General features: G+C 38.7%; 1 protein-coding gene across 4 annotated transcripts in view; it reads right to left on the bottom strand.

Moving 5' to 3' along the window:
* Positions 1-215: 215 nt before the first annotated feature.
* The window catches only part of APBA2 (amyloid beta precursor protein binding family A member 2), a 289,129-nt gene continuing 274,184 nt past the window's right edge, over positions 216-15,160 (bottom strand). For all 4 annotated transcript variants that reach the window (XM_065733735.1, XM_065733736.1, XM_065733733.1 and 1 more), the window contains 6 exons: positions 14,375-14,560; positions 11,939-12,118; positions 9,937-10,149; positions 9,092-9,211; positions 2,724-2,864; positions 216-1,349 (listed from right to left, as the gene is read on the bottom strand). In XM_065733735.1, the coding sequence (XP_065589807.1) occupies positions 1,278-1,349; positions 2,724-2,864; positions 9,092-9,211; positions 9,937-10,149; positions 11,939-12,118; positions 14,375-14,560 (912 nt within the window). In that variant the 3' untranslated portion in view covers positions 216-1,277. The remainder of the gene's footprint in view (positions 1,350-2,723; positions 2,865-9,091; positions 9,212-9,936; positions 10,150-11,938; positions 12,119-14,374; positions 14,561-15,160) is intronic.

Genomic DNA, 15,160 nt, shown 5'->3' with positions numbered 1-15,160 from the left:
CTATTTCAGATTTATTAGGGATAGTAGGTTAATTCTTTCCTAAGGTCAGTTGCATGCAACACACTACTCCTTGAAGTACAGTCATCTAAAGCTCTTTAGTTACTGCATGGTAAGGCTTATTAAGTCACAGTGTATTTTCCTCAAGGCTTCCCCCCCCTGCACCCACCCCCTCCAACCCCCACCCCCTCAAAAAAAAATAAAACCTAGACAAAAAGTTACACCAATGAACATTTATCGCATAAAGAATACAACTTTACTACTACTTTTTTTTTTTTAATCTACACACATTCCAGTACTGCTGATGGTGCTACGTTATTTGTTGAAACAATGTACATTCAGAACACATTGCCCTCAGGAATAAGAATGCTTTATAAAAAAAAAACAACCAGAGAACAGGTAAGCATGGCTTTCCCATTTTGAGCTCATATTAACAAAGAAGTAATATGCAAAAATTAGAAGAAAAAACAGCTCAACACATACATTACACAAACTGTGCAATAAGTCATCCATGAAATCACTCAGTTAAATCATAAAAATCACAAGCATTAAAAATAAATATGTATCTAAATAAATATTTTATCTTGTGGCAATTATTCTTTATTTAGCATATGAAACACTTGTTACATGTTTATGTTCACACCTTGCCAAACAGGTTACACTTGTCATAACAATACCAAGTACTACAGTGGTTTTCTTTACATTAGAATCTAAAAGGTTTAACTGCACACATTCCTTTCCACTGAAATACCATCTATTCAGCACCAGTTTTCAAGTACACAATGCTATCGGTGTTGGACCACTTTATGGGACTGGGATTCTTCTTTTTTTTTAGCTTCAGGCAGCCGTAGTTTTCTCTACTTGCTTATCTCTGCTGTTTCCTGTAGTCTCATTCATCAAGTTTTCACATTCACCGTGTTATCAAACAGGACAGACATACATACATCACTCCACGTAAAGGTTACAAATAAATATGTTTTAAGTTTTATGAGAAAAGAGTTTAGAAGATGTTGCAAAATACTTAAATGATTTACAAAGATCTTGTGTCAGTGGTTATTGTCCTTGACCATCCTTCTCATCACTTTTTGGCAAAGAAATAAAAAGGAGAGAAAAAACAGACAGCTGTCTGTTCCTTGTTTCGGAGTCCTCGTGGCAGCTTCACAGCCTTTCTTTTGTACAAAATACAAAATTCTCTTCAGCTATGGGGGCTTTGATGGAATCATTAATTCGTTGAGCTTTGATGGAATCATTTATTTCTTTTCCTGCAAGGGAGCTGCATGCTAGATGTATAGGGGTGTCTCCTGCCCAGTTAGAAGCCTGAACATGGCAGCTGGCATGGTCTTCATGTGAATCTGTTGATTGATTTACACAACAATTAACAGAGTTGTTTTATGCTAGCGTTAAGTAATTCAGAAGGCCCAGTTTGTCTCTCCCATTTGTTCCTACTGATGTGAGTGTTCCCAAAGTTTCTCGTTAAAAGTTCTCAGGATGTGAGAAGCTGCCTGTTATTTTTCCAGTGACAGCAAGCACCCTCATGCAGCTACGAAGGTGCTTAAATACTTCTTATCGTTCAGTTCTACTCCAATTACAGCCATTAAAAATAAAGCAGCACAAACTTTTCTGGAAATTAATCTGCTGTTGTAAAGTGCACTGAACTTGGATCTCCTGCTTTGCTCCCCAGTTTGAGGGTCATTTAGTTGTTATTCCTCCTGACCGATGAATGTTTGAATACAGGATTTGATCTCTGTAACTTGTTACTTAAATGCCAATCCAGAGTTTAGGGAACCATTTTCTTGCATCGCTCGTGCATTTGTTTTTACAGAGCACTGTGGTAAGCATCACAGGCTGTCAGGTGATCAGCTGTACCAGAAGCTTGCTAACAGCTGTGAAGTAGCTATCAGACTATATGAGGCTGAGGACTGTATACTTTACTGACAATTACTATAGACCCCCAGCAGACAAATGCTGCCTTCACTGCTTGGTCTCTTAACACTGAAATAAGAACCACAAAAAGGTTTCATAATGCTGTCATGTTCAGTGAGATTTTGTGCAGCAGAGTACCACAACGGCATGAAGTTCTCTTGGAATCTACATAGCTTGTTCCTGCCAACATGCATGTACTGCATGTACTCTGAATTCTTTTTCAAGTACCATTTTCCACAGGAAAAGAAGTTACCTCCAATCTTTGGCACAGGAGGTAGTGGAAGATCTGGCCGGGGTTGTGTATGAGCCTACCCTAAATTCAGTAGATTGTGATAAATCAGAGGATCTTGTTCATCCATTGACAATTTCTCTAAAAGTACTGCAAAGAGATGTCTTACTCCCAAGGTAAGTCGGGAATGTTCCGTCAAAGTGGATTAAAATACATATCAATTTTAATCTCAGTCCTTTGAACACTGATTTATTTTTACAGCAGATGCTGTAGTCAGAAGTTAAGAGACATAGCTAACATGCTTAATGGATTTCTTCCCTTAATTGACTGGTTTAAATCAAACTGTAGGCTGAGGTTCAGAATCGTGCCACGAGCTCTTGAAATGAGTGTGGAAGCATGCTGAATGTACATCTAATTGTTCAAAGATGTTTTGTAAATCGTTAACAGTGCTCAACTCCGCTTTGCTGAGGTGATGGTTTTAACACTGTGATAAGGACTTTCTCAACTGATATTTTTTCAACAGTTTTAAATCTTTGATACAAATTAAAGATTATTTAAACAATACTTTTCTTACCTCTCCCACTGAGTTAGACAATGCTTGTACTATCTTCTCATGAGCAGTTGCGACAACACTTTGTCCATTGATCTCAATAATCCGATGACCTACTCTAACCCCTCCCCTCTCAGCTATTCCACCTCGCATCAAGCTGCAAATCTGCCAAGAAAAAGCAAAAGTTATTAAAGATTGGAAATATCAAAATATAGCAGTTAATAGGATTTATCCAGCATACTGAGAGGGGACAGCACAGGGATTTCAGAAGATACGAGCAGAAAGCAATAAGCAGTGCTACAAGGTACTGGTGATTTACCAGTTTTCAAAATCTATGGGAATTACAATTTTTACTTTCATTGTTCTGGACTGGGAGCGTGTGAACGTGTACAAGGATGCAGCTAGCCACCTAAGAGAAGTAGCAGAAGTGGACTTAAGGGGAAAAGTGGTTTGACATACTGTTGGGATATGAACATGGTCATTATATGAAAACTATTTCTCACTGTACCGTCTGCACTCTGTGAAATTACCACATTGTTCTTTCTGAACAAGTTGTAAAGAACAGAATACAAATTAATCTACAATGGCAAATCTTCATATACATGGTAAAAACTGGCACAAAGTTTAATCCATAAGCCTTAATCCTGGAGAAACACTGATGCAGGCTGAATGAAGGAATGATGCCATATAGGCATTCTGTATTGAAAGGTGGTACAGGGTCTTGAGGGTGCACATTCTTATTCTTATTACAGGCTGTTATCAGCAAACCAATTGAATAATGACATATGACAGCTTGTTTTCTGTACCTCTGCAGGCTGGAAAAGGGCACTCTGCCCTCCTGAGCCACCGCTTTTCTCCATGTTTTATAGTGCTGCTGACTAGAGAGAGTTTAGGACAAAGAAGGCAAATCAGGCCACTGTTTCAGCTGTCATCCACAGGTACCAGTAAAGAAATGCACAGTTTTTTTTACTGTTATGCTTCCTATAATAGGAAATAATTCTATTAGGACTAAGTTTATCAGGCGTAGTCTTACCAGACACTGCTATTTGAAATGATTCTGAGATTACAAAATGCTTTGTGTATAGGTGGAAGGAATGCAGCTCAGTGCAGCATGGTGATCTTCATTAAAAAACTCTGCAGCATCTGTGCTATGATGGGGCCTTCCTGTCCATCTAGAAAGATGTGTATTGGATGGAAGTTCTTGTTAAATGATTTCCCAAGACCTAAGCTCACACAGCACATAAGGCAGATGACGTATAGTTTGAATCTCTGAAACTGAGCAGAGCTTACTGTGCTGAGATGTACCCACTGCTTGCTGAGAAAAACCCGTTCTTGGAGGATAAGAAATGAGTGGTACAGGAATAGCACCCGACGATGGCTGCTTCTGCAGTTTCTGTCAGTGGTTATAATCACATGCTAACAATTATTTGTTGAGATCTGATAGTTGGCTCTGAGCTAAATATAAGCATGATAAGATGTGGCTTGTGTCTCAGCGAGTTTATAATTTAATTCAGAAACAAATACAGTATGTGGGAAGATGGATAATCTAATATAAAACGAGGGTGAAACGTTGTGGTTGAGCAGTATCTTTTCTGCATGACTAGTGGTTTCCTTTGAAGTCCTCTGCAAATCTTAGTGCTAAGAGAAATGATGTCCTTACTCAAATTCAGGCTGTGTGATAAGAGGAGGGAAAATATATGGTTCTTCATTTATTAAAAACAAACAAGCATAACCCACCTTCTTGAACATTCTGGAAAACTTTACCCTACAGTGATACTTACCTTGCAGCAGCCACTCTGTAATGAGTGACTGAGCATTGCCTACTGTGGCTCTTAAATTGCTTCTGATGGACTCTGATGGTTAGAGGCACCATCAAGGCCTCTCACAGAATTGGCATCTTGAATTTCAGTGTGCTGCTGCACAGGCTGCCTACCTTCTAATCATAGTGCTAACAAGATCAGCTGTATTACACAGATCTTCACCTGACTCTACACAGTGCTTCCCATTGAACTCACTGCTCGAATCTGTTCAGTGCTGTTAGGGGTTGTGTGGAGTCATGTGTCAGGACAAGAGCAGAATGTGCCAAGAGAAACCCTATACGTACATTTTATAAAATAAAATACAAAGACTGTACAACCAGCTGAAATAAAAGCTTTCAGAGCAAATGGAAATGTTACCTTTAACCCCTCTGGCATAAAGGAAAAGATAATGGCTTGTGTATCTACTCAGAGCAATTTTTTCTTCTGGGGCACTCAAAGCACTTTTAATGCCAGTGAATTTCTAACAGCCTCAGACATAGGAAGTGGTCTCTTATCCTCACTCAAGAACATGATCCCTCTCCAGGGAGAGGATTCAGCTTCCTCTTTGTGAGCATTAGATTTAATGAGGTAGAAAAAGGAATAGACACAGATCTCAAGTGGCTCTGACTAGCTGCACAGATCACACTGCACTAGAGGCAGAGTGCGGATGTAAGGAAATGCATGGCACTTTCAGCACAGACTTATGCGGCTCCTGTATTTGTGAGTGACTGACTGAAAGCAGCCTTAAGACCTCAGTCTCCAGCCCATGTATGTGAGAAATATTTGGCTGGCAAGTTTAAGATGAGCAATGCCTTAAGTAAATGAGATTCTACTCAGCCAGAACCGTTTACCTTGCTAACATAGTTATGAAGTATGGCAACTATTATTAAATAAAGCATAACTGATCTGGGTCTTGTAAGCAAGCACTTGTACTCTATTTACTGTATAAACAGAGAAAAAAATGAAAGTGAACCAAACTAGCTGAATCCACTCAGCTGTTAGGTATTCTGTAATGTCTTAGGCAAGTTGCAGTGAATCATGTGAAACTTCAATCCAATCAGTTGTATTCTAACTGCCCACTGTACCAAAATACTGACTACAGTACAAGACAAATTATATTTCTCTGAGCAGATACCTAAATACAACCTTTTAAACCAGGTCTTTCATCATCTCATTCCTAGATTTCTCTATTCATAAAGTCCTATATAGTTATTTCCAGTGAAAGTTTAAACAAATATAAACAAAGGGAAGAAAGCAAGAACTGGCAATCAGTTGTGTCAACTTTTGCATAGTTTTACTGTATTTTTAGGTACAATTTTGCTGGGCTGGAGATGGGTAGGTATACTTCTCAGAGGAGCATCCCAGAGCTTGACTGAGAAGCAGTAAAAATTAGCAGTCGACCACAACTGGTGGCTCTGTCTGTCATAATGGGAAACAAGAAACTGATGTGATGTGAGAGGATGACTTGTGTTTAAATATGAGTTTTACAAGAAATGTGGCACAATAACTTTCAAAAGATGGCTCATAGGTTGCCTTACCTTCACCATCACACAGCATTGCTGCCACTTGTTTCATATATATGCACAATATTTTAGGTTTTTTCTTAATGTTTTCAAGTTCAAATGTCAGGGTTTTTTTATCAATGTTTGGTGAAGCTGCAGCAGAAGCTTTCAAGAACCATGTAGAATATCTGGAGTAATTAATGCAAGAACAATTCTGTGAATGCAACCCTCAGATTTGTGCAGTTGTGTTGTTCCCCAGCTCAAACTTCCAAAGCTGGCTCCTCTGCTGCTCCCTGAAGCACAGCTTCAGGCTGTGCATGAATTCGGCCATACAAAGTACACAAACCAAAGCAGTCACCTGCAGCAATCCACACCCTGCATCTTCCTGATACTCTGTAAAAACAAATCCCTGCTCACGTCGTTCTTCTGTATGTTCAGGTTGTTTATGGGCAATTCACAAATAGAATAGCTGTATGTTCTGCACGGATGAGATAGGCAGGTTGAAAAGGAATCACCACAAAACTGTTATCAGAAGAGGAACAGAAGTAATTACCAGATGCATGCATAATAAGGTAACAGCACGCAGTGGGAGACATTTAATTCCACCCGCCCTGGCAAGCTATTTGTTTCTTCACTGTGCTAATGCTAAGCTAAACAGAAGATGAGGATGTTGTTTCCCATAATAATTTATAGCAACTGTTAGCATTTAGAAAAATTTCTTTTTTAAGTTAAGTATTAAACTGCCAGGAAAATATACTTTGCAGAGTCATATTTTCAATTGTTACTTGAAGTAAGGGAGATTTTTATCTGAGGAAGAAATTACAGGGCTAAAATCCAGCCTACACAGCAGTCTCACTAAAGATACTAAACTCTTTTTGTTCATTGGCTTTTTATCCAAACGCAGACACTTCAGAAATTGAATGTATTTTACAAGCCTTTCTTCTTCATTTACATGAAGGGTTTTTATGCTGAATTTGGTAAACTTTCTGTCAGATGTCATCTAAACGTTACTGATGTCAAAACAGTGATTTGTGACCACACAGTGGTGATACCACAAACGTCCAGTGGATGGAGAGAACACACTATGAAAGGACACAACTGAGGTGTGCATGAGTGAGGCTCCAGGTATATAAGCAATGATCAGATGAGACAACTGGATGACTGGATTGTCTCTCAGACTCTGTTAGCACCCTGCGAGGACATATGTTTCTTCTCAACTAGATTGGCCAGATTCTTTCCTGCAGCACTGACCCAACCCCTGATAGTACTGTGACAGGTGTCCCAAAAGAGGTGGTAAACGCTCCATAGTACTGCTCACTGTTCCTTACATGTATTTTCCCCTTCTGTCATTGCACCAGCTGTATGTACCTGGCTTCTCAAGGATGGCGATTAGGAAATAAATCTCTGCCTCACACAATGTGCTGTTCTCTGCATCCTCTGAAATCTTGTAAAATCAGATCCCATCTCATTCATCCTTTTATTCCATCACTTGGGAAATGCTAACGCTGAGTGCACTGCCAGCAGTGTCCAGACCCACCAAACATACATGTATACAGGTAAAACAGGATTGCAAAGGAGGACAGAAATATGATTCTTCCGTATTTTTGTTTTTACAGACTTCTGACTACTCAAGTATCAGAGCACTAATCCCAAACATGACAAATACTTTAAACCTGTGCTAAAGGATTCTAAAGGACATCAGCCTGGGGGGAGGTATCACCTCAGAGTACTTCCAGCCTTGTAGTAATGATATTCACACCAGTCTGCTGTGACCATGCAATGATAGTGATCTTGGGTAGGAACACGTAAAACTTCAGTACGAGAACTTCTCAGCGATGGCTGGGACAGCTGAGACTCCACTCATGAGCCACCCCAAAGCACAGCACGGCTCACGAGCTGTATCTTTCATAGAGACCTGCCACTCTTCTCAAGGGTGACAAACAAATCTGCCAAATGCAATCAGCAAGTTTGACAGAACAGGGAACTACAGCCCACAGCCTCTTTTTAATGTACTTTTCTGAGTGGGTATCCTGATTTTATTTTATTTTTATAGAGTGGAAGAAGAGAAAAAGGTGATGGCTTTGCATTGCAGGCAGTCCTTAATGCTGTGTCAGCCCTCAAAAGCACTGGGTGGCTGCCTGAGCTAGCAGTGCCCTGAAGTTTGCTTTGTACCAGAAAACAGCTTGGGAAAGAACTATGGAAAAAGAACCCTGAGCTGCACTGGGTGAGTGTTACCTGTCACACTTGTTCTCCTATTTACTGTTGTTACAGGGAAACTGCTGCATGCAGAGAAGGGAAAGGGATACCTAGGCCACAATTCCTTTTTCTTTTTTAAACATGAAGTGAGTGGGGCTTAGCTTTAACCAGAGGCAGTCACAATTACGTTCCTGTGTCTGCTTTTCAGGATGCAGTCCACTACCAAAAAATTAAAGTCTTAGTGAGACTGTGCTGAAACAAAAAATAAAAGAATCAGAGCTAAGATTAGAAAGTTAGAATTGCAAACATCTATTTCAGCATAGCTGCTTTCCTTGTGACTGGCACACCAATGATACACCCATATGCATATTAGCTGATCCAGATATTGCACTTGTCTTGGTGTTGTCCATTTCCAATATGTTACCAGAGTTAACTGTAAGGTTTTGATTAATTAAGGAATCAGAGTATAAAAATGGAAGTCTCGGAATATCAGTGTATATCAATATGAATTAAACTCCAAATTCATTAAATGAGAACACAAAATAAATTCACAGCTGTTTGGGGTCCACATAGAAGTTCCAGGTAGAGATGAGAAGCTGTGAAGGCAGCAGAGTCAACTGACAGATATTGACCTCCAAAAACTAACTAACAAATCGTTGAAGTTGACAGTACTTTTGAGTGGTCAGGCTTATGCCCATGTATATGTATGTAATACACATCTAGCTCGATATGAATGCAACATGAACTACTGCAGCAGACCCAGCAAGTGTCTGCAAGCTTATACATTAACAAGGAAGAGGTTCTCAAAACCAACAGAGGAGCATGTACAAGGATTTTTTCAATATTTCAGTAAATTCTTCTTCAGAAAAATATAGCTACAGAACACAAAACTTACAATTCCATTCTGTACGCTGAAGCCCAACTGGTATTTCAAGTCTGGCCGTTTTATGAGTACAGTAGTGACAGGAGGGCAGCTGACTATATTCAGTTTGACTTGTGTCTGATTCTTGAGACCCTGTAAAATATCCCAAAAGATACTATTTTTCAAAGAGAACTTAATTTGCTCTTTCGTTAAGTTTCCTATTTGCAAGTGTGTAAAGTGGTTGATTTGGGAGACAACAGCTAGAGTTAATAGAAGTTTGTTGTTAACCTAGAAATACATGTCTCTATTTTGCTAACACTAAGCTGTTTCTAACTTTAATTACCATAAAATCATTCAATTCAATAAACTAAAACTTACTACTGCTTGCCCTTTATCAGTGTATGGCTAATCTATCTGCTGCTGATCTTAGTTGTATCTGAACAGATGTCAGATATCAGTCTCAGTGCTTAAAGATAATGCATCCTGAGATTCCACATCTGAGGAATCTTCACACATTTACTTGGCCTGTCCTGCAATGTACCAGGTTCCCATTCAGTCTCCTAGGAATTCATCTACATAGAGCTCAAGAGCACCACTGTAGATTTTAATGTTCAGCTTTTAATTTGAGTTTGTGGGAAAGCATGAAATTTAAAGATAATAATGCTGAACAGGTTTTCCAGACATGGCCTGGTTTGCTATAGTCCAGTAACAGACGTATAGCCAAATTTTCCAGCTCTAACTTTCTGTATGTTATCACCCTACATTCTGTTAGTGACAGGTTCCTTATTTCTCACAGTGATATGTACAGTCATATCTGCTAGACATCTACAGAATTGCTAGTTCAAAATCTACAGCATATAGAGGCAATCTTAGGGTACCTTTATGATCCCTTGGCATGTCGCAAGTGGTAGACCAACTAAACTGGTCCCATTAATGGACATAATCTGGTCTCCAATGCTTAGTTTTCCTGAGCGGGCTGCAGGGCCTCCATTCATCATGTTTGCCAGGATAACAGTGGGAAGAATGGATCCCCATCCAGATTCCACAATCACTACTCCAAGAATTTCTCCCTTCTGTTTTTCTAGCTGGAGCTGCAATTAAAAAGAGAATTTAAAATGAAAAAAAATATACATATATAGAAAAAAAGCTTTTTCCTTTGTTTTGTCCACATTTGGGCACTGGCATGTCAGTTGTTCCTGACTGACACCTAAAAATTGCAAAGATAATTCCATCTTTTTGCCACTGCAATGTAGCATGACTCCAAAAAGGCTGTTAGAACTGTGTGTAGCATCCTTGTTCCTTTTCAGGGGTAGCTCCAAGTGATAAGGAATGTCCTTATGACAAACAAAAGAACCTAACACATTGGTTAACTACAGAAGAGGGGAAAACTGAACACCAAATGCATGAGTGCCAGTGTCCTTGGGATCTTGTAGTTAGGGGAGGCTTCAGGGTTTTGTGGCTAAGGCAGCACCTTGAGCACGAGTCTGAGTCCAGCTCCGCCTCTGCCATCAGTGCGCAGGTCAGCTCTTGATCTCACTTTTACCCTCAAACCTGTTAATCCTCATCTTCAGGCAAGGATTCCTTGCTTATTACTTAGTGCTATTGGATGTACTTCTGCCCAGCATGTTAGTCAGAGGTTCCTGATGTGCTGATTTAAATGTAACTGACACCACCTCAAATATGGTGATGTTAACTGTTCAGTAACCATAGCATCGTAAAGGAGGAATAACAGTTGATAATATATTATCTAACAAAATAATAGGAGTTGATTTCTTCCCAGTGAAAAACATTGAATCTACAGTCTGTATCATGCACAGTTTATAACTCTTCTATAGTCAAATCAGCTTTCTGAACTGGAAACCAACAAGGGCAAGGGAATCTGTAATTTAAAGGAATTAGAAAGGCTGCCCATTGAAACCATCTGTCAAGGCTTGGAAGCAGCCATTATGCCACTACTCTATCACTGCTCAAACTTTCATAAGCCAGTTAGAAACAAAGGTGCTACAAAAACATAATCACTCTGAAATGGTATATACTTGTATTTTTCTGTTTTGATTCCTAGTTAAATAATGATTTGATTTGACCAACTGAATTTTCCCTTGTTTGCTACAAGAGAAATATTTTGTCAAATTTAAATGTATATGAAAACACTTTATTGCTAACTAGTGACTACAGTCATATTACATAGCACATCAAAACTCTGGGTCTGCAGCTACAGGTGAAAAATGCTCTCTTCCCAAGAACGCACATTCAGCATGGAAAGTCTGCCTTTGAAACACGTACCAAGTCCCCATGGCAATGCAGCAGTGTCAGACAAGAGCAGAATTTGGGTGTAGTTACACTTAGCATGTTCTGGTTTGGAATGCTCAGTATTACAGTGACCTGCATGCGAAATGTAAAATGTGACATGTTTTGTTAATGTTAAAGACTTACACTTAAGTAATTTGGGGGTAATGAAATTCTTGCCTTTTCATGCATTTTAAGTGTGAAACTCCATTTCTTGTCACTTATTGTGCTTATGTTCTACTAGATGAGATACTAGCCTGCTCAGTGCCACAGCATCCTGGACATGTGGTTCTTTTCTCCATTAAGTAAGAAATATCTTAGAGTGGGCATGAAAATGGATTGCCATCTCTCTCTGCCAATACACTGGTAAAACATAAAAATACCTTACATGGTGCACTGCAAATGGTGAAAGCACAGAGAAAGAACCTGGAAAAAATGTTCTTTAATTTCACAAAAGTGACTTTAGTAGCACAGTTCTGATGAAACAATGCATCTTGAGATGTCACGTCATCCTTAAATTGACAAAGAAGTTTCCAGGAGAACCACATTCCTCTGAAAAAGACAGGTCAGTCTGAAATTCCAAAACTAGTTTACCTCTTTGCAGTTTTCTGAATTGGAAAAGTGTATGAGATCATCATTGTACATCTCCTGGGTATTGATGATATCACTGTACTCTTTCTGACTGAGATCCTCTGGATTAATTCCATTGGCTCTTAAAAACTCCTGGTAAGCCACGCTGAAAGCCTGACCAATAGACTGGGCTATCAGCTGTGCCTATAACATAAAATAAAAAGGAGCTGAGAAAAAGGTCTGAAACAATAAGAAACAAGATTCTGGATTTAAGACAAAGTCAACATAAATAGTCCTGCGAAGTTGCTATGAAGTCACTGGTACAGAAAAAAATCCCTTATATCCAAAATCAAATTGCAAACTCCATTTTAAAGAAACCTGCTGAACTCCTTTCATCAGCTTGTTATAGTAGCAAGCAGCCACATGTTATCTGTGTCCTTGTGCCAGTGAGCACTGGAGAACATGGCCTTGTACCAACATGGAACAGTTTTCAGAATAGACTGTCACAGGGTGTACTTCTCTCCACAGTGGATTTGCAAGAGTGATGAGAGCTGCTGCTGAGCTTTCACATGACTTCACGGACACATACACACTGATGATTTTTTTATAGTGTCACCTGATGCTTTTCCACTTTGGTTTTATGTGACTGAAAACACTGCTTCAATAAGAACATCAGCTCTTCCATTACTGGTATGACATCTCATATTCCCAGCAAACCTACCTATATATATATATATCCATAGCTCTACCTGACCACTGGATATCTACAATAGCTACTCCTGTTACCACCTTTTGACTAGTAGTGTTAGAAATGCTTTCAGTGCTGTAGTCAGAGCCACGACTATAGCTTTCTCATGCTAATTACCCCAAATCCCCTGTATCTTTATTATTTTTTAGCACTTATTTGGGTATGAATTACTAGAATATGTAATATGACTTCCCATTAAGGTGGGCTGTACTGTGTGTATAGTTAATCAGACATTACAGTTACAGATCCTTAGACGTGTTAGAAATAGATATGCGTTAGAAAGAAATTGACAGAAATTGATGATAATGATAGTGATCACTTTGCACGTTTACCTTACTGCAATATTAACCTAGGTAAGGAACTATTAACTGTAAGAAATAAATTACTTTCTGGTTCCACTTGGTGGCACTAGAACACAGAGAATCAGATAGAGGAAAGTAAAAGGGATTCAGTTGGTTTTGATTTTTTTTTCCACTTCAAGCTCACAGAAGATTGCCAAGTAGGGGTTTATGTATTTGTAGTTTTCAGGAACTGTAATCTGTCATTAGAGAATATGAATAATGCTACTCCCAGTGATCTGAAGAATATCCCTGAAACTGAACTCCCTGAAAATACTCATCATCAAAGCTGTGAAACTCTTCTGGAAATGCAGCACAATTTCTTAGGCAGTAGGCCAGTACCAAGTATATTACAGTGCACAGGGTTTTCTGGACAACAACATAAAGCTGTGTCTTTTCAGAGTCTACATATCAGGCAAACAGTGCTTTCTTTGATGCTAAATTACTTCAATTGTGGTGAATACACAGAAGCACCAATCTGCATGACTGGAAAACAGGATTTAATTAGCCTACAGCCAGACACTTCCTGTTCGCTCACATTTTAAGACATCTTCTCAACTCTTGTAAGAATAATTAATCAGTATCACAATCTTTGTAGTTGTGCAGAAGACATCAAGACTGTTTCTGTCTCATTCCATTATTAGTGTATCACCAGTGCTTATCGACTTACTAACTCCAGTGCAATTGCTTTATTTTCCTTTATTTGGAAAATAAATTTATTAAAATAAAATTGCTTTATTTTATTTCCACATTTTGAAAATGTGGAAAGCCCATTACTTTCCCCATTTTCAAAACCAAAATGCCTGAATGTCATATTCTATTATTGCTAGTAGCAGACAGTTCTGGCTGAAATGTGATATTCAATGAAATTGAAATATTTGTATTTGCAAATATCTGTATTTCCAAATTTGTATGAATATTTTTGAAAGCCTTCAGTACTGTGTGCAGCTTAGAGATAATGTAGTTCAGTAGCATGAACAGATGACTGCAGCAGAGCAGTTCCAGAGCTCAGGTGTAGGTCTGAGAACAGTCTCAGCCTAGAGCTCTAACCTCCTGGCAGCACCATTTCTCCTTCACAGGCTTAATTGCTTTAAATAAAGAAAATGATTGCTTAGCTCACAAACTGTGCAACGTGATAATTATTACTGAAGAGATCAGCTGATTATCATTCTATAAGACAAAGTAGATATTTCTGGACTGAGATAACTTTGTGGAGACAAAAAACATAAGAATATGGACAGTTTTTCCCCAGATCAGCTATAGCTTCAATCAGAAAAAAAAAATTACAACAAAAACTCATTCAAAAAATTAGATGTAATTTCATTCTCCTGGTGACACACATTTTTTTAATAGAGTTTAATTCAGTTTACTTACATCCTCCGATTCAAAGACGTGGCAGATCATTTTATACTGCTTCTTTCCTTCCTGGGCACCAGGTGTTGTTTCAATACAGTCTTGAGAAGCTGATCTTGGCATGCGGCGGCGTGCCATTAAAACCACAATGTTACCAATGTCAGCAATATAAGAGATTGTGCGTAGTGCGTGATCCATCATTGTTTCCTACATAAAGCAAAGAGAGAAACATTTTCCATGCCTGGTGTTATTCTACAAGTGCTGTATCTTCTCTCTTGGATGACCTGCTGCTTAAGAATAAGAACTACAGCCGTGCTTACTGCGGGCAACCTGGCAATACCTGTGCAGTTCACGGGCATGAACTCTGAAGACATATTCATGTTCAAGAAATGAGCTTTGGTGAAAGTGTTGCCTGAGCAGATGCAACATGGTAAAGCAGTAACAAAGATCTATACTGATGTTTTCAGTAACAAAGATCTATACTAATGTTTCCTAAACAATTTCATGCTGTTGGAAAATAACATTTCACTTGTGTTCATACTGCTAAATGAAGCAAATGCATTTCACAATGACAGAACTAGTTTCAGCAGTCATATCCATGTGAGAAAATGTTATAATTACTTGATATTTATTTTTTTGTATTTACATTTTTCAATATCAATAATGTGTAAATATTATTTTTTAATTATGATTTTGTTTATATTATGCCCCATAACAATAGTAATACATAAGATAATGTTTTCTTATACAGCAAAAGTACACTTTCTTTATAAATACTGTTCCATCGCTGCCAAAAGTGCATAGGTA

The sequence above is a fragment of the Cyrtonyx montezumae genome, unplaced genomic scaffold (genome assembly GCF_038088225.1).
Source record: "Cyrtonyx montezumae isolate F1298 unplaced genomic scaffold, pur_monq_1.0 scaffold_17, whole genome shotgun sequence".
NCBI lineage: Eukaryota > Metazoa > Chordata > Aves > Galliformes > Odontophoridae > Cyrtonyx > Cyrtonyx montezumae.
Note: the sequence above shows the minus strand (reverse complement) of the source record. Positions and strands in the feature narration are given on the sequence as shown.